Source organism: Branchiostoma lanceolatum, chromosome 7 (assembly GCF_035083965.1).
Source record: "Branchiostoma lanceolatum isolate klBraLanc5 chromosome 7, klBraLanc5.hap2, whole genome shotgun sequence".
NCBI classification, from domain to species: Eukaryota; Metazoa; Chordata; class Leptocardii; order Amphioxiformes; family Branchiostomatidae; genus Branchiostoma; species Branchiostoma lanceolatum.
Genome location: NC_089728.1, coordinates 1,750,132 through 1,769,876, shown reverse-complemented (window position 1 = coordinate 1,769,876; position 19,745 = coordinate 1,750,132). Strand labels below are relative to the sequence as shown.

General features: G+C 44.4%; 1 protein-coding gene across 1 annotated transcript in view; it reads right to left on the bottom strand.

Moving 5' to 3' along the window:
• Nucleotides 1-19,745, bottom strand: part of LOC136438521 (fatty acyl-CoA hydrolase precursor, medium chain-like) — a 66,882-nt gene that overhangs the window by 7,021 nt on the left and 40,116 nt on the right. Inside the window, exons 4-7 of the mRNA XM_066433331.1 lie at nt 11,545-11,730; nt 6,136-6,323; nt 1,526-1,682; nt 960-1,141 (exon numbers count right to left, since the gene is read on the bottom strand). Coding sequence (XP_066289428.1) covers nt 960-1,141; nt 1,526-1,682; nt 6,136-6,323; nt 11,545-11,730 — 713 coding nt within the window. The remainder of the gene's footprint in view (nt 1-959; nt 1,142-1,525; nt 1,683-6,135; nt 6,324-11,544; nt 11,731-19,745) is intronic.

Here is a 19,745-nt window from a genome sequence, read left to right as displayed (position 1 = left end):
CAAATAAGAGAAGACAAATTTTTAGATAGTCCAATAGAATATAATTATAAACCTGCTGTTCAACTGATCTTGCTCACAGTCACTGACGAAAAGTAGTGGATGCTACTTGAAACGTCTGACCGTTTCCAAAATCATATCCAGTTGTTTGAGTAATTGCTTTTTGGCGTATCTTATTACCTGGATGTCTAATCTTCATCGACGTATTCAATAAGTCAACGGTATTGATGAAGATGATAAATCCTAATATATATAGACCAAGCAGGTTTGAAGGGGTGGTACATCTTTATCAAAACGCTCGATACTATTCTACATTGATGAAGGTTGGACATCCAGGTCAACAATACTGATATATGATTCAAACTCTACTACTGGATAAATTACAGAGATGATTTCCGGACGTTTCGGGTGACATTCATCACCCTTCTTCAGCGTCACTAGAATGGGCATCAATAAAATTTAGTGCATTAACAACAGGACGTCAATAAACATGCCGGGCCTGCATTTTGGACCACCAGGATACAACGCCATGCTCTCTCGCGACTGAAGAATACGTGCCAAGCCATACGTTCACACGCACTATCTCTATATCTGTGCTATTTAGTCGGCATAACCCCCCGTCAGCGTGCCACAACAGCTTAGCGAATTGATTCTGGTAATGGTATATCTAACGACCCGTCAATGCTAACTCTTGCACATCCAACTCTAGTTTAGATAGGTATCTAGGGAGGATGATGCCCTTTAATACTTTGGTCCCATTTCAAATCCGGGGCCCGGCCGGACTGTTTGCGAAAACGAAAAATAAAAAATGCATATCAAGAAAATACACAATAAATGGTTAGGAGTATCTTTTGTTGTCTTTTATATCATATTTGTCGTTCCCACAAGCTGCCCGGCCGGGCCGCAGATTGGACATGGGACCAAAGCATTAGTCACAGTGCGGGCTGTGCCGCGCCAGTCACCTGTATGTAGCTGTTCCTGGTGGCGAAGCGGTCCCCCGGACGGAGCCAGCTGGTGTACTCGTACGTCACCAGATCTGCCACCTCCGCAGGCGCGTCCTGGTAGATCTGGTTGATGAGGTTCTCTATCAGCATCCGGAACTCCGCCGCGGACATGCCGCCGTCCAGGGCCAGTTCCACCGCAGCTGGGGACGGAGAGAGAAACAGGCTGTCCGTAAAATGTTAATGAAAAGCAAACCGTCTTCCAATGAGGCGAAGCGGATGCATTTTCCATAGCTGATAGTCCAATGCGGTCAGCTACTGCTCGTGTGTTAGCACACAGCGGCGGACCCGCACTCTTAAGTGTGTTGGGCAGTTCATACTATTAGGTGTAACGTCCTTTCAGGAGAATACCGTGCCCTAGAAACAGTGGCCCTAAGGCCTCAGAAAGGGACTACAAAAAGGACGGAAACCATCGGCGTACCTTTACTGATCCATATTCCGTCCCGGTAAACAACACCGTGTCCTAGAAACAGTGGCCCTACGGCCTTAGAAGGGGACTACCAAACGGACGGAAACCATCGGCGTACCTTTACTGGCCCATTCCGTCCCGGTGAAGCCCAGCATGCAGGCCTCCCCGTTCACCTGCATCCTGCGGAGCTGCTGGTCCATGGGCACGGGTAGGACCCTCCGGTCCACCACAGGCGTCCACTTCGGCAGTTCCGCCACGTCCAGGTGAAATAACTTCTGCCAAACATGAAACACGGTTAACATTGTTGAAGAGATTCATCAGTCACGTGTGAATACAAGTTACGGGAATAATTTTCAATCTGTGACTTAGAAGGTAAAAAAAAGTACCTCCAAATGTGTTTTGTTACCTTTTAAGTCACTGATTAAAGAATATTCTTGTAACTGTTAACATTGTTTGGGAGTATATTGAGCATTACAGCATAAATCAACTTTGATAATCACGTCACAACAGGACAAGTGTACTTTGCACTGATAGGACACGTTTATTGTACATGGATGGAGACAGCGCTAGCAGAGAAGAAACTACGGTTGCAACCGTTGCATACCTTAGAAAACTACGTTGAAGTTACCTTCAACAATGTTTTGTAATCTATCCATCGTAGTGTTAATGAGATTTCCGCAATCATTTGTGAGGGCTATGGTTGGTGTTGCATATATTATTCATTTTGTTTGTGCACTTTTTTATCGACTTTGATCTCTGTTATCGTGGTTGTTTAGTTCTGCACACGACCTCTCAGCTGGCGACGATGAACCACCAGATCCTAACACCAGACAGGATGTCGGGCAGTAGTCCCACAGAGACTTAGGGGCGGTCGTTGACACCACAATCCATACATTTCGGATCGAACTATGAGGAACCCAATCCCGATGTAATTACACATCCACGTCCCTGGTGGACGCTAGATCAGGGGTGTGTCATGTGCATTACAATAAAAGATTTAGGCAGCATCAAATGACACATGACTACAATGGATTTATGGAGTAGCAACCAGCTTTTAGAATGGTACACCAAGAATTCAAGCAACTGGACAAAATTTTGAAACTGTCTTTCGTCAGTGACTGAGAGCTTTTAGAATGGTACTTTATCACGTTTGTATTCTACGCCCTGTGGTAAAGCTAACAACATATTTGTGACACATAGAAAGTAAAAACAAGTGCCAAGAATACAAACTATTCTCATCAGAGATTGTGAAACGACTTCAGGCGTTATATTGACTGTTGCGAAGAAGTCGAAATTACGTACCTTTTTGTACGCGTACTGTGAACCTACCAAAAGGCAAATCTGTTTTGATAATTATTTGTTGTAAGTCGTGTCTCTTCAATTATGTTTAGCCATAAGTATGGCTAAACATATTGTTTTCTCTCATGTTTCTTCTTCTCCTTTAACCAAATGACCTGAAATTTGCTGTATATGTGGCTTGAACAAATATTTAAAGGACTATATTCCCATTTTCGGCATACATATATTCAAAACGATTTATTTTGGGCTTTCTTGACAATATTTGCCACTTTTGTCACTTTCAATACTACATATGACCTACAGGTCATTGACCCCTAGTGCCTTGCACCTGGCCAAGCTGGAAGTTTGCTTACGAGGAGGAAAGACCGGACATAAACATTTAACGTGATTATCGGAAAACACCATGTTCCCTTAAACTCAGTGGTTAAATTGCAGTTTAGGAAATTTTATAACAGAAAACAAGTTAAATCAATGATTTTGTGAATGTTTATTCTAGCATTAGTTATTCCAGATATTTTCAAACTCCAAATTTTTCAACACAACACGGGAGATCGTTTCTCCTCAGACTGGCGCGACACTCCTGTCAAAATTGATTGATGATCTCTCTCTGCCGCCGACTTCATACATGATCAAAGGCGGGTGGTAGGCGGTGCGCGGGGGAAACTTAAACATATAATGTAGCGAAGTGTTGCACAAGGAATTCTCACGCTGAGGGGTACATGAAATAATGCTTACAAAATAGACCTCTATGAATCGGGCTACATTCAGCAATGGTAGACGGATTCGGGGCATGCCGCTCAAAACACATGGTCTCACTGGGGACAGGCGTTTTGGTCCCGCACGTTGTCGCAGCGGTGCGTCGCCGCTACGCGATCGAAAGCACGCCGCTGTCTGTCTCGGACCAACACTCTCCCGTGATGTGTAGCGTCCACCACCAGGCCTTCCTACATGTCCTACGTACGGGCGTATGGATCGTAGAATTCGGCAAAAAAGGAATGATTAGGCCAGTAGAGTCAGTCCCCGGTAAGGTCAATGATTCGCCCCTTTGCGCTAGCTTGTAACGTTAAATGAATGTACCCTCTGGTGGCCAAACTTCACTGACAAACTTTCTCCCTATTATCATCATGAGCTTGCGTTAGTCTGGTACTAGTGACTATTATGTGCCGGGAATGTTTATCTATCGCACGCCTTGGAAGGAAGTTCAACCATGATAAATGGTCGGCCGTTGCGAAAATTTGGAATCCCATGCTGTTGATTTTCGTGATTGAATCTGTAAGAAAATATATTTTCATGTCGTTCATGTTTTTGGGACGGACGCCGGGACGGGGTGAATTTTTTCTATCATTTTCGTCCCGTTAGTAATGCAAATCGAATCGTGTTGCACAAGAGGCAAAACACTAAAAACGTGGGTCTTGTGGAGTGTTTTGGAGCGGGAAAATGCCGGATATTAGCGGTGCCGAACAGTGTACATCGTCGCGCGCGGGTGACGCTCCGTCAAAACAAATCCGCTGGTGGTCTAGCGCGGCCACCGAAAATAGGCAGAAACACACAGGAGGACTTAGCACCTTCGTTTATGAGGGCAATTGTGAAAATCTTTTGTTACAAATTGTTCGAACATTAACATTTGGATAGATGGTTTGAAACTGTTCTAAATAAAGAGATTTTTGTGTAGTTACGTTCGAAATGTTTCCAACGTATGTGAAATAAGTTCAAACATGTTATAAGTTTCAATTCTAATTGTTTGAACACTTTAGAACTATTGTGACTTAGACATTCTTTTAATCAAAACAGTTCAAACATATTACAAATATTATATTAAAACCCTCTCGGTGACTTGGAATTGACTCAAATATGTTGTTTTTGGTCATTTCCTTCGTCTCCTGTCAAATCTTCATATGTATACTATGGAAAACTTCATTCTTCCCTGGGGTTGATCTTTTTTAATTCAATTTTGAACTGGGTTGATTATGCACAAGAGTGTAACTTTCAGCGGATATTTTTCGACTGGTTTACATGGAAATGGCACGGAATATCCCATTCTTGCAAGGGGAGGATTCTTTAATTATTTCTTTCAATTTTGAGCTGGAATGATTATGAAAAAGTCCATTTTTTAGCAGAAGTGTATTTGTTAATCAATTAGTGGATATGGTTGTGGACTGGTCCATATTGTGTTGAGGTGCTACTGGAAGACTCAATTTTGGACTGGGGTGATTCATTTTTTTAGTGCAAGTATTTTAGAATGGTCCATTGTTATTTTGGGAGAGTCCTTTTTTTGCATGGCGAGGAGTATGGCTAAACATGCTGTATTTGCTCGCAAATGTTGCCTTTCTAGTTGCACATGTTTTTGTAATTGAAAAACAAAAATTGTTAACAATTGTAAAAAAAATTATTTCTGAAAACAATTCACGAAAGTCAGCACTTTGGCTGCAATGTACTTCACAATAATCATTCATTCGTATAAGATATCGGTACAGGAGGTCATAACTGAGATGAAGCTGATTTTGAAGATGAATAGGTCTACAGACGACCGTGTGACTTCACAAACGTCATAACCTTTACGTTTGGTGCGAGAGATAAGGTTGGTTCACTGCCACTGCGGGGGCAAACTGAGCCCGCTGCCCTGGAACTCTCGATGATAGTCTTGAACGGTCAAACTCGAGAAACAAGCCTTAGGGGTGGCAGAGGACTTCCAAGAAAATACTTTTTTCCATACGTATGAAGTTATCTTATGAAATTCGTATTCTAAAAATATGAAGAAAGCTAATATTAATGGAGACAGTGGAAAATGCATACTGACACTAACACCAAAAGCTAATACAAGAGCAACAGAATGTCTAATCTGTCAAAATACTTCAATTACTTGATACTGCTGTTCTGCAAACAGCATTTTTCGCACAGCGTATTTTGGAGCTCAGAATATATAACGCAAGATATCAGAAATGATAGGAATGACTACTTCATATGAACTTCATTTGTATCTGTTTCACCCCTATCAGTCTCTTATGGGCCAACCGCCAAGAAGCTGAGAAGACCAGTACGAAGAGAAAAGTCATAAACGTTCGATTGAAAAGCACACCATACTAGCCTCTACGAGGCTCCACATGACGCTGGAAAAATCGTAGATATTGGGCAAAAAGACGGATAACAAGTTATAGTTTGCGACCTCTTGGTGTATGGTGTCTACGAAGCCGATTTCCTTATCTTTAATTAGCATACTATCCACTCTATTCGGCAAATTATTTCGACTATTTCTCCAGGCATCCGCGGGGCCTGGTATCTGTATCTGTATCTATATAGCCGGTATAACCGCCATTCGGCGTAACACACCAGCTTCGCAGGCACGCGGCGCAGCAGCAGCTGGTTATATTACGCCGAACGACCTGTCACGTCTAACCTTCGCATATCTAACTGGTAGAGGCTACTCCATACCTCCTGCGCAACCAGAGCCTCGTAGCGGATCTTGTTGAGACAGTCCAGCATCTGTAAGGTCGAGGTGAAGCCGTCACAGTTGAAGTGTTTGGCCAGGGCGCGAGTCTGCTTTACAACCTGGCCAGTCGGCCGGACGGACACCGGCTGTAGGGGGGAGCCACTGGACAGGATCGTCCTCTTGAACAGATCTGAAATGGTATTGTCAAGTGGTTAGTAATATCAATGGATGTTAAACTACGGACCTCTCAATACCATCATCAGTTCCTTTGCATCCTGCCGGACGATCAGTCTCAATACCATGGTACATATATACGTATCGAAAAGAGTAAGTATGGATCAAAACTATTTCGGTCTAATGCTTCGGTCCCATGTCCAATCCGGGGCCCGACCGGGCAGCTTGTGGGAACGAAAAATAGGATATAAAAGACAACAAAAGACACAAAACGTACAGAATTACTCCTAACCATATATTGTATATTTTCTTGATATGCATTTTTCTATTTTTCGTTTGCGCAAACAGCCCGGCCGGGCCCCGGATTGGAAATGGGACCGAAGCATTAATGGGGCATTTCCCGAGCAGCATCTGTACCCCATTCTCCTATGATGCAGTCGATCATGATATTTCTGGCGTATGAGGAAGAGATGCTGCCCCAGTCTTACTCATGTACCCCGTAATCTTGAATTGGCCTTCAGACCTTGTTACGTGGTGACCATCGAGTAAGTAGTTCAGAGCCTAGAAGTGGTCTCTTGCATTGCACCAAGCTAACTTGAAAAGAGATTTTACCATACGACAGCCTTGAACTTAGAATCCAGAAACAGATCCTATGAAAAGTTGGAGGGTTCCGGTTTTGGTTGAGCAAAACCTGTGCTGAGATGCGCTAGTGCAACAAACTTGGAAAAATCATGATCATCTAACTCATACAAATGGAGACCTGCAACGTTGTGTCAAATCACGCTGGGCTACCTCACTCAATCCACAGCGGTACCTATCAATCGGGCTAGGGTCGTCCATAAAAAGTCGTCAAACTCCCAGGAAAGTTTAGGGAGAGGACGGGGTTTAGATGGAATGTATCACTTTGGCAATGTTACTGAGGGTAGATCGTTTGAAATCCGCAAACCTCCGGGGAGAGTTGCTCTGTAAGAGGTTGTGTTATGGGCTGATAGTAATGTGCCATTAGTGGTGTGTGGGAAGAATTGAAAACAGCAACTCTTAAATGTTTACGGGCGATCTCATTTCCGCCATAAAGGTAAATTGACTCAAGGGAGATCTCATCAGCGAAAACGCCGACCGACATGGCTGTTTTTATGGTTGCGCTTAGAGCCCATTGACATTGTCAATGTTACTCGTAAAACTTCACAGAGACGCCCCCGTCTCGCTCAAGCCAGGAAAATGCTCTACTCTATAGATTTACCGGCATGGCAAACAAAGGGACAGTGGTGGTGCTTGCGCTTTTTACCATTGTGAATGTGGCTCAGTTTCAAATAGTGCACTGTCTCTGGCATCAAATCTACAATGATCGGATACCAGAGCACTGTTGGCAAGTTTTATTATGCCGAAAGTCTCTTCAATAGTGTTTTACATCGTAATACTTCCGAAGTTAGGTTCAAATAGATGTAACAGCTAGTCAGAGTGCTCTATTCAAGAATGAAAGGAAAATATTCCCATAGATTAAGTATCGTACCTAGTAAATTAAGGTGAAGACATCTTTTCAAACCTGACGGGCTGTTTACAAATTGGAAACCTGGGTACTGATGACCCTTGACTATCTAGTTGAGTAGCATCATTACTATGCTCTGGCACGTCACAAATTAACCTCTGAACCCTTCATTGTTGTTTCTGACATCATTGTGCCTGGCAAGATGCAGGCGCCAAATAGGTTCAATTTCCTGGACCCGTGGATAACGTGTAATCATGTGGGACAGGTATTATTAATATCTTTTTTTACTTCGGTTTTTGACAGACAAGGACGACGTGGCACTGCACTCAAGTTTTTTAAACTTATATTAACCGTGCCACGTACAGATAGCAACATACCCATTTAAATATTTATACACCTGGGCGAAGTGAGGAAAGTCGTGTAAAGTGCCTTTCCCAAGGGCACAACATCGGTGGCGTCAGGCAGATTCGAACTCGGGACCTCTTGGTTCTGAGTCGAACACCCTGCCGTTACGCCACACGACCCCACGACAGGTATTACATTAAAGAGCTCCTCCGTGGCGACCCTTACCCGACCCCGGGTTAGGCAGGGTACCTGGTGAGGATAAGGCTGATTAGAATTGTCATCGGGGCCAAGTGCATGCAGTTGATTTAGATGACTCTTAGACTTAGTTGAACTTGGCGTGCCTTAAATCTTACATCGTTCCCAGCTGGGCCCGCTGGCCTGTCAGGCGGCTCATCACCAGCCTACCTGTGTCTGTAGACCGGAAAACTTCCGTTTTCGTGATTCTTATTCAACAAATGTTTGCCTGGACACGAAAAACGTGATATTCCTTTCGACCATTTACTATTCTGAGCGTCAAAACGCTTGTTGAGTATCTGGCCGTTTGATGAAGCTTGGGTACCATATGGCGATTTAATGTCAGATATTTTAGTAGCTAACCCGTCTCTAAAAGAAGATCTCTCAGGTTTGTAGACTAGATTTGCAGCAGCCAGAAATGCAGGTAAGGTAGAATCTCCTGGCTACGCCCTTGTGGAAAGGAAGTAGGTGGTCTGCAAGTCACGACCAGCGAACATGTTGCTGTTGCTGCATGCTGGAGATGGATAAGATTATTCATGACTTGACGGGCAGGAGAGATGAGTGCGTGCCGAGGGTTGGAGAGCTGCAATATTAGCTGACCCCGGCAATCGGAGGGGCTGGCTGGCGGCCTGGATGCGTGAGGTGTTGGAGTTCCTAATGGTTTTGTTTGTCGGAGCGTGAGAAACTCTGAATGCTGCGGGGATTGGACTACATGGAGTTAGTGTTGGAATACTAAATGTCACGGTATGATGGAAGTGTTTAAGCTTCCTACCAGAACACATCAGGTTACGGATGGTGCCGCGCTTGGTTAGGTTCTCATCAGCTAGCTTACGTCCATCAGGAGAAGTGCAAGTGATGACCAAGACGTCGTTACAAAGTCTAGAATACATATAACTATAATAAATCTCTCACTCTTGCGTCCACGCAAAGTCTGCGTCGTGGTCTTGAGGCAAGATTAACTTGTTTAAAGATTTAATGTCCTTCTGTTGCGGACTGAGCACGAGGAAATTGCACTTCGCCATTGCCATATATTCCAAACAACTGCTGACCGATCTTCAAGCACAGATCGAAACTACACTTTTATTCAAATATAAATTGAAGGGCTATTCTTAAGACTGACCACCATATGCAGGTTGGACTCAATGATCTCAGTGTGCTTTTGGCTTATTATTACTCCATGTTTCATTGCTTTGAACATAGCAGGCGTCAATTTTGCATGAATCATTTCCTTAGACCTAACCCAGAGCAATTCGGCATCAGAGGCAAATATTTCCGAGGATTTAAATAATGGATATTCCAATATGTATCAGGTATTTTCTAGACAACAAAGGAACTTCTCGACAAAATGATGTAGGTTAAGATAATATCATTGATTTCCTATGGTAGTAATTTTCGCATCATTTGATTTCCGATTCCGACAATTATCAAATATCGCTGTTCACTTTATGCTGCACACCAGGCGATCTGGTGGGTGAAGAAATATTGCAGATTCAAAGTTCAAACTCATTGCCACTGATTTTCTATGACGTGACAACATAAATCTTTTATTATAAGATAACTTGTCTTTTAAAAGAAGGCGCACCTATACATATCATCAAGTTTCTCATTTACAGAAGAATGCACGTAATGAATGAATTTTAAGCATGAACGAAAGACAGCTTTAACAAGTAATGAAATACTGAAAACATAAACTGTTATCAACCGAGTTTCTGAAACGAGAAGAAATTTTGCTCATTCCTTTCTTACAGTGTGCATGATAGATGGGTTAACCGGAGGCCAGGGTCGTTCAAGGTAAACTGGATATTTACACATTACCTAAATCCTCAGGCCAGAAAATCCATTATCTACGATGGGCGATTATCTAACACACATGAAAAGCAGTCCTGTAGTGCGATGATATATAGGAGACTCCGAGACGGTTTGGCAGGCAATGGTAAAAAAGACTTTCCCCGAAGCGCAATATTTACAGCTTATTTACACGAATTGATTTTTGTGCTTTACGTTCTCTGTGTTCACAAGGAGGTTAACCTCCTTGGTGTTCCTTTGTGTTGTTAAAAAGAGTGACGATTTTGCAAAATAAGATCTATTCTAGCAGACGTCCGCGATGCAAAAGTACAGAAACGAATGCTAGGCATTTCCAATCACGAACACAACTAATTTCACCATTGAAATGCGTCATATTGCGTGATAAAGAACCCCTCAGTCACAGACATCAGCCTGCCTAATGCCCTCCTAATGATATGCAGCATACTCCTGCTGCCGCCCACGGCCGAGACTAGGTAATCAAGGAAATAGCATGCTTGGTCAGGCACAATCTGGTAACTCGCGTTACTTCAGATGTTTGCGCAGGCAATTCAGTTGGAAGTTTAAACATGAGCTGCGTGACTGGAGCAGAAAATTTCCCTCCAACGCCTCACAGCTTTACAGCCTCGGAGCTGGCATGACATTGATACGACCTTCATAAGGGCGAGATGTTACTGGAGGGGTGTGGGGTCGAGAGGGTTGACTGTGGGGTCGTGAGGGGTGCGTGTGGGGTCGGGAGGGGGTGTGTGGGGTCGGGGGGTGGCTGTGGGGTCTGGAGGGTTGGCTATGGGGTCTGGAGGGTGTTGCGTGTGGGGTCGTGAGGGTTGACTGGGGTCGTGAGGAGTGCGTGTGGGGTCGGGGGGTTTGATGCGGGGTGTGGTGGGGTGCGTGTGGGGCAGGGGGTTGGCTGTTCGGTCGGGAGGGCTAGGGGTGCGTGTGTGGTTGGGAGGGTTAGCTGTGGGGTCGGGGGGGGTGTGGGGTGGGGGGGGGGCTGTGGGGTCGGGGTGTGTGTGGCTGTGGGGTCGGGAGGGGGTGTGGGGTCGGGGGGGGGGGGGGGGCTGTGGGGTCGGGGTGTGTGTGGCTGTGGGGTCGGTAGAGGTGCGTGCGGGGTCGGGGTGTGTGTGGCTGTGGGGTCGGTAGGGGGGCGTGTGGGGTCGGGGGATTAGCTGTGGGGTCTGGAGGGTTGGCTGTGGGGTCGGGAGGCCAGGGGTGGCTGAGTGGTCGGGAGTGGTGTGTTGATATGATTCCGTACCACACTTAAGAAAATGCTATATCTTATTACGTATTGCGTCTACACCCTACATGTTTGTGTCCGTCTGGGACTGGAGTCTATGCTAAAATACACAGAAAAGGGCAGTGTTTTACGCACCTTTCGCCTTAGGTGACACCATCAGCACAGACACACAGCTCGCTCCTGATTGGTGGCCGAACACGGTGACCTCTGACCTAAAACCACCAAAGTGGGCGATGTTCTGCTGAACCCACTTCAGAGCCTCGATTTGGTCCATGATCCCATAATTCCCCTGTAGGTCATTATCGCCCATGCTGAGAAATCCTGCAGAAAGAGGAAAGTGGACAAAAGTTACAGTAAATTCTTACTCCTCTGACGGACTGCATTTTCTACGAGTAGAATGCGACCACTTTTATGTCACCCTCCAAATTTCAGCTGATAAGCTGTGTATCTCACCAGGAACAACTGTTTTGATATGTCGACGAAGGTAAGACGCCAGGAAATAACAAAACGGCCAGACATTTAAGGTAGACTCTATTCATAGTTCGTGGTTAAAAACCTGCCGATCGACTCTTACTCAGTGTCCCTGACAAAAAGTAGTGGATGATACTTGAAACGTCCGACCGTTTCCAAAATCATATCCAGTTGCTTGAGTAACTGCTATTTGGCGTAACTGTTTCGGTAATCTCTATGTAGGCATTTTGGACAATCACGCAGACAAATCGCTCTAAAACGCTTAAAAACCTTATCATTATACAGGATAGTAAAACAATGACCTGAAGGTCCCGTCCACTACACATAAGTCCAGTATTACTATCAGTGCATCATAAACATGCATTGAGGTCTAGTTACTGACTACGAGTGAACGGAATTTCGTGCAATTCCAATATCCGGCCGGCCGAACCGGAGGGTAATGGAAGCTGAAGCAATTCTTACTAAACAGCCTTTGGGCAGTATTGTTAATGGTAAGGCGCGAGGGCTTCGCACCATACAATAGAAAGAGTCCACCAGCAGTGCAGGTTTAGTACTGGCCCAGACGCTGTTATACGTAGTTATTGCACAATCACTCACGAGCCCGAAAATATGTTATCTTCAAGGCGATGTCGTATAGTTGTCTTGGTGAAGTGATTAGGAGCGACCCAGCCGACACCCCAGTCCGTTATTATAGCAACTATGTCAACTGAAGGAGGCAAACGCATCTATATCCCTAGATATATTATATAGGTGTAATGGCCTTATACATCACCACTGGAAGTGTCCGCGTTAGGTTTCTGCCACGCGACACAACAGGTCAAGGCTATACACCAGCGGAACGCGCGCCATTGTCCTTGATGTACCAGCAGTTCGGTAACGTCTACTCGGCAAGGACAAGCCGTACGTTACAGAGCCCGGTTGACCCGGTTTGGAACTGGGAGGAACGGCATCCGTGCATTGGGAGGGCCTCGGGCTTTCAGCAAATATCGTGAGGTTCCGAATAACGAAGTCCTTCATTTACAAAAAGGAAATAATAACAGCCGACGCTTCGATGACCTTCTGTCATCTTCTTCAGGGAAATTCTGACTTTGCACTGCAGCTAGGTGTCGCTGCTAACACTGCGGTCCCAAACGGTCCAATGCGGTCCCAAAGTATTGTCACATACATAGAATATTGTTGCCAACATTGCAAGTATCTTACTGTATATAATCTTCATACTTAAGGTATTGTTGTTTACCAATAGTATGTAATATAGTGTGTGAAATATTTACGTTTGGCACCGCATTGACATTGTTAGCAGTGACAACTAGCTGCAATGCAAAGTGAACAAGTCAAAACTGCCATGAAGAATATGACAGACGGTCATCGAAACGTCGGTTCTTGTTAGATATGAGGTTGTGAATTAAGAACGTCACCGAGCAGTTCAGATGAGCTTTGGTCGTGTCTATCCCCGTCTTACAGGCAAAAAGTCAAATAGACGCAACACGATTGTAATGGGGGGATCTTCCCAGTGACAATCCACTGGGTTTTAACATTAAGGAAACAGGATTAGATCAGGTCTCCCGTGTGCCCAGTAGCTCGCCCATTCATTCCGCGGGATCTCCCTCTGCGATCCGGCATCACTGTCGTCGTTCGAGCAATCACGTTACGTGTTCCTCATGACTTTTACTGGCATTATAATACAGACAGAAGAGGCGATCACATCCGGTTAATGTGACACACTTGAGCTTGAGCGATATCAACCTCCGAACGAGAGTTGCCAGGTCGGGAGTGAGCCATCCCTTCTGCACCATCCCCCCTTTGATTGCCGTGCAGAAAAGGCCATCGTGGAGCTGTCACCAGCCAGGCCACGCGCTGGAACTTGAGTGACGCCGACTGCAGGACTGGCTCGATGGAAAACGCCATTAGGCAAATCGGACGCGCTCCATTTGTGTCCGAGTGGCCCGTGTTCCGCCTAATGAATGTTTAAAGTGGTATCTCGCGCGAATCAGCGCCAAAACCGCTTGCGTAGATTCTGGCCCGGCTTTATCGCAGATACCATCGCCACTCAGGCAAAGTGGACTCTCAGCAGCTCGTTGTAAACCAAATTGGTGGAGAGATTGTTCAAGTTAAGGCCGATAGATTTATTACCGGGCTCGGTGTAATGCCGTTATCCCGGGCTCGCACGTAACACCCCGCGGCTGTGGGGTTCCTAAGCGCTCCACTGCGATGCCGCGTGCGCGTGTGTGCCTGCATTATTTACTACATGGGCATAGTCATGGCCTCCATCTAATGCGGCGCAATCAACTTAAAGCGCCAGTGCTGTCGCTCTTCGGGGATGGTGGCAAAACGTGCATGAACAGGTTAAGTTAGCACAGAAAGTCAGGCCAGGTCGCATTTGCTTTTAATAAGTTGTATCATAAGTTTTCACAAAGCTAACGTCAAGATAAAAGCATCAATATTATTCTTTTCTGTAATCTGTTATTCTGTAACGCTGACTTTTACACGACATTTTTCTCAGCCACTCTCACACTTCCCGTTTATCTGTCTAGGCTCTTTGCTACAGACTTGAAGAAGTCCCCCACTCACTAACACGCCAGCATGCTACAGGTGTGGGTGATTTCCCACTGCGTAGCCATAAAGATCATAAAGGGTCAATATACTCCGGCCGTAATCTAATCTCTGATCCATCGGTCATTTGGCTATAATACCCTCCGTACGTACAAGCGCTCTGTGAGAAACCCAAGGTAGTGATCAGCAGCTTAGGCCATAAAGAGATGTGTACACTGTATCCTCTGGTGGGACTTAAAGGGTTGCCTTCACAAAGCTGGGAGTCAAAGGTCACTCCGGTGGGCAGTGCATCGATTTTGAAGCTATGTAGATCCACAGCCTTTAGTGGGCCAACTTATCATTAAGTCCTCTGAATATTTACAGGGTTTATCATTCTAATGCCCACTCGTCTTCATAAACTCATTAATGTGACTAATTGATCATTGTCTTATTCCATTTGAACCGATTTAGAAAGTCATAGAAAATTTATTTTTGGTCACTCCTTGCCAAGCCGAGCTAGATGAAACGAAAATCCCTTTATTTAACTGTTCATTATATTTGTACTGATAGAGTCCACTGTAAGCCTACATGAATGGTTGATCAACTTTATCCAGCAAAACATTATGCGCAAAAACTGGCAGGATTATAATTCTGATTTTGCTCGTGTAATCGATATACTCCAAGGAAATAACGAAATGATACGGCGTGATTGGGTCAAAGTCTGCGTTTGGGTTGATGTTTCTACGGCCCATTGTCATGCTGGAGATACGCCAGTTGGATTGGAAGTAAAACTTCGATCCAGAGTTTAGATAGACTGGTTAAATTCCACTTCACCACAGGCTGGTTGGCCATAATGTTTTGGAATGAAACGTACAAACGCATTAAGGATAAGCACCACGTACATATTTCAACCAAATCTATACCTTTTATTGGCAGACAGTTGGCAGATATTACAAGAGAGTGACTAGAACGAAAAAGGGAGCGACGGAAATGCGCTTAAGAAATGGAAAAGTGCGCCAATTTCGGAATATCCTAATGACTAATGTTAGCCAAAAGTGCTTTTCTATTTAATGCATGTAATCATTCTGCCTGCAGCTATTTTCCTTGGGATAAATCATGTGGATTTGACACACAGGTCTTCTGAGAACGACGAATCTGCTGACTTAAATGTAATTGCATAGTGGTGGTCGTTCTGATCGCGTCAAACCTGATCCAGTAGCAGTCCGGTGGTTATTGACCCTGCCTCTGGACCAAGAAGCCGTGAGTTCAACCCCCAGCTGTTCTCTCTCACCCGACATGCACGCTACTGTAATCGGTTACAATCCTTAGGACGGGGCGTAAGGCCATGGTCCACTCTTCGCTGTTCTTGTCGATAAGAGCTAGGGGAATTTTCCCGGTACAGTGGACCTTCAAAAAACTGCATAGACCTTCTGTTTTCTCTGCCACGACCAGTAGTGGAAGAATAGCCCTTCAGCGAGCTAAACTGGTTCGAGATCACCTTCTTTTACTTTCAAACGTGATGACAATAAACAAAGGTAGGAGTTACGTCGCTCTAGCTGCTGCCTTGTCTGCCAGTCCTAATCTTCTCTGTAACTGCTCGTAAGTATGATGTACGGCCGTTGCGTCAGAAATTGAGCTCCTAAACTAAGGCGATGCATCAATCATTCATGGTAATCAATCCTCGATCAAACGCCACTTTGTGATCTCCCCCGGTAACAAACCTCAAAAGCTCTCCCGGGAACGCCGCAATTTTCCCCGAAAAGCTTCCGAAGTGCCGGGAATTTTGTTTCCATTATCTGATGGAGGATACGAGAGACGCTGGCTTTTGTCGCGGAGACGGATTCAACAGTTTCGATGAAGGTTTCTGTGGCCTACTTTATATTGACACAATGTTGGCACAATAAGGACTCTAAGGCTTGCAATATTTAATGATATAAAACTCAACAATAGCAATAGCAATAAAGATACATCCAAGAACTCAATCCACGCTAAACATGTTTGGACGCGTAACCTGTCACGCATTGCAGCGATCCTTGCCGTGACAAACACGCAAGAATTCGAAGACGCCGAGAATCCTCGTGACGACCTCTGTGACACCTCAGCAATAGGAACGTACAGTAATATCAGCGCGCTGTTCACCCGCGAGGCCGCTGTAAAATGTTGACGAGGTAATTGCGCATTCCCGGTGTATCCTAAGCAAACCCCAGCGGACGTCATGAGATAAAAGCGCGAAGTGGGAACGCTGGTGCGCGGTACTGCGCCGCTTCACAGAACTGACTGAACTGTCTAACTTTTCATCCGTGGGCGACACGGGGCTGCATTATTATCATTCCCCCCACCTCTGCACACCGTGCGGATGAATCTTTCATGACCACTTTTATTACGGGACGACCAGACCGGAAAATTTGTGAGCTTTACTTATCAGGCTGCCGCCCCCCTGGGCCCGGAAACAGGGATGGGTGGAGGGTTGCAATGAGCATCTTCGATCGCAACAGCTCGAGCGAGAAAATCTTATTCTAGAAGAACCCTTCAATATCGACCATCACTTGTCTGAGATTGCCATTTGAACTTTTCATCGTCTGCTCAAAGTGCCTTGGTAATGAGATTTGACTGAAATTACGGGACTTAAAGACTTGACATTTGAATAGCTCGGGTCAACAACAATGAATCAGACTGTGATTGTGTCTGACAAGTCGGCAACATCAAAGAAAAAGTCTGTTCTGTACAGCCAATTTAAAAGTTTGAAGATCCGATTATGTGCATGGTAGGGGGTAGTAAGCCTAGAAAAGACTGTAAAAAGGGGCCATGAAATTTAACATAAAGAAACAAATGTATGTTGTCTAGAGAGGTCACTTATAAACTGGTGGGCGTACCAACTACCGGCCAGCTCTGAAACGAATGTATTACGTACCGAATACTATTAAAGTATCTAATACCAGCTCAGAAAAGAACAAGAAATAGTCATGCCTTCAAGTACCAACTTTCCTGCGAATCTGGAGTGTTACGCCGAAGGGTGGCTATACCGGCTATACAGATGCAGATACAGATACAAAACATGGTGTGTTATGCCGAATTGTGGTTATACCGTCTATACAGATACAGATACAGAAGCCATGGAGTTTGACAGATTTAATCTAATTGTTGAGATCGATCGATTCAGATTGAAATTCTGACATAGTAGAAAGGTTAAAGCTCTGCATCAATATTCACCGCTCGAGTCTTTGATGAGACCACTGCTACTGTATTTGATAGTGGTGCATTTTTCCACGTTCACATCCAAACTGGTGGTGAAATATTCTGATAGCAGTTAGAAAATGCCCCGTATCATCATTTCAATTCAGGAGCGGATCTGTCTTCATTGTTCACCGCAATGGATGCGACAGACCTGTAACGTATTTGTCTTCTTGAGTTACAGATTACATCTACCATATGCCGAAATAAAGACCCAGCACATTGAATGCCTGTGCCTAGCATATTAAGCCCATTCTCTCCTTCTGTAGTGAGAGACCCCTTGTCAAAAACGGTTCACGCCGAACGAGTTTCCAATCTACCATCTGGGTCAAAGGCCATCTGTAGCGGCTGATGGGCGCTTCTCATGCACACAACTCACAGGCGGCCCCTTGCCTCGGAACGTCTTTGTCGATGTCTATAGCTAGTGTCTTTGAAAAGATTTGATTTGATTTGATATGATTTATTCGACTGTAAAAAAGTACAGCCAGGGCTACCCAACTAGCCAAAGGCTATTACAAAGGGTTAGCCCTGGTAACAGTATTCATTACAAACGTTCACAGAGTTCATTACAAATGTTCACAAAGCACACTAAACAGATACATAAAACGCCAAGCTAAAAACATAGAAGAAACAAAATTAACAAAACAAAACAGCACAAAACGAAAGCGCCTATGGTAAAAAAAGCACGAGACTAAACTATATATATGATCGTTGACGACTCAAAGCCAAAACTTAGGTTTACATTACGTACTAGGTTATACAATACATATATCAAATATTTCAGTCATTATTGACATTATTGTTTTTGTAAAGATCTAGAAGTAATCATAACGTGAATGTTCTCGCATGCGTACAGCCGCCGAATCGTTTGGTGTGAACTCTGTTGATTTATATCCTTCTCTGTCACGAAGGTTTTATGGACGCCGAAGGTCATATTCTTCGGAAACCGGTTACTCGTGCGGTGCGAATGTGACAAAAAGTTAAAACCTTCACTGGTTCCATTTAGGTCGGGAAATAAGTTTGCAAAATTCTATTGAAAAAAGAACTCGAAAATGATGAACGAATCGATCCTAGGCCTAGGTGTCTGCAGGTGGACTCGGGAACTGCGCAGGGCCTGATGGTAAAATGTCGTCTTTGATCAACAGCGACTCTTTCAGACAAAGTGACAGGATATGATGGGTACAAAGCAACACACATGTTACATCTACAGTGTTTGACATGAAAGTATTCTTCAGTGTGGTTAATAGTACTCTGGGGGGAAGGTTTGCCTATTCTAAGTGATGCAGGTCATCTATGGAATCTATTGGACACCTGGCTAACATATGATCTATGAATTATACATTTACGTCTTCTTAAATAATGTATAATGTCATTAGATCAGTGGATCTATCATGCCTTTACACGGAAGCGATGTGTCTGAATTATATTCACATCGCCATGTCTTCTGAATAACACAATGTTAATCAAAGTAAGAACGTTGCCTGATTGATAACAGACATCAGAATAATGTTTGTCTCTTCTTCCACATTTCTATTCATTGGCCTTTTTTACATCCTAAAATTTGATGTCTACTAACAAAAAGTACCCTCGTGACAGATTAATTTGAACTAAGATATATGCATGGTGGAGTCGTCTGCTCACAAATATTGCTCTATTACACGCATATAATTGACGTTGTTCATATGTAGAGATTATTTCTTTGTACAAAAACGCAACTCGGGACAGTAGTAAGTGTCGCATGCATCGCTCTAAATTGGGAATCGGTGATCAATAACTAAGCTGACACTAAGCATATATCTATGCCTACCGACTCAGTTCAGGCAAGGCGTGCGCTTTGTAGAGTTGGATATGCACATATCCGTTCAGTTCAGATCTAGAAAGGTAGTTTGTTAGTTGCGCCTACAGTATTGTGGAAAGCCACAGCTGTCGCTAGCCCATCTAACGAAGACGCATGCAGACCGTAATGATTCAACAAAATGGCTGTAAGTATCGATTAGCAATTCTGTTTGTTAGGGATCCATTAGGAGGCCTATAATTGGCTCGTTATAGGGAGAAATGACTCCATATAACGTCTTATCATACAATCAGGCGATGGAACTGATGTG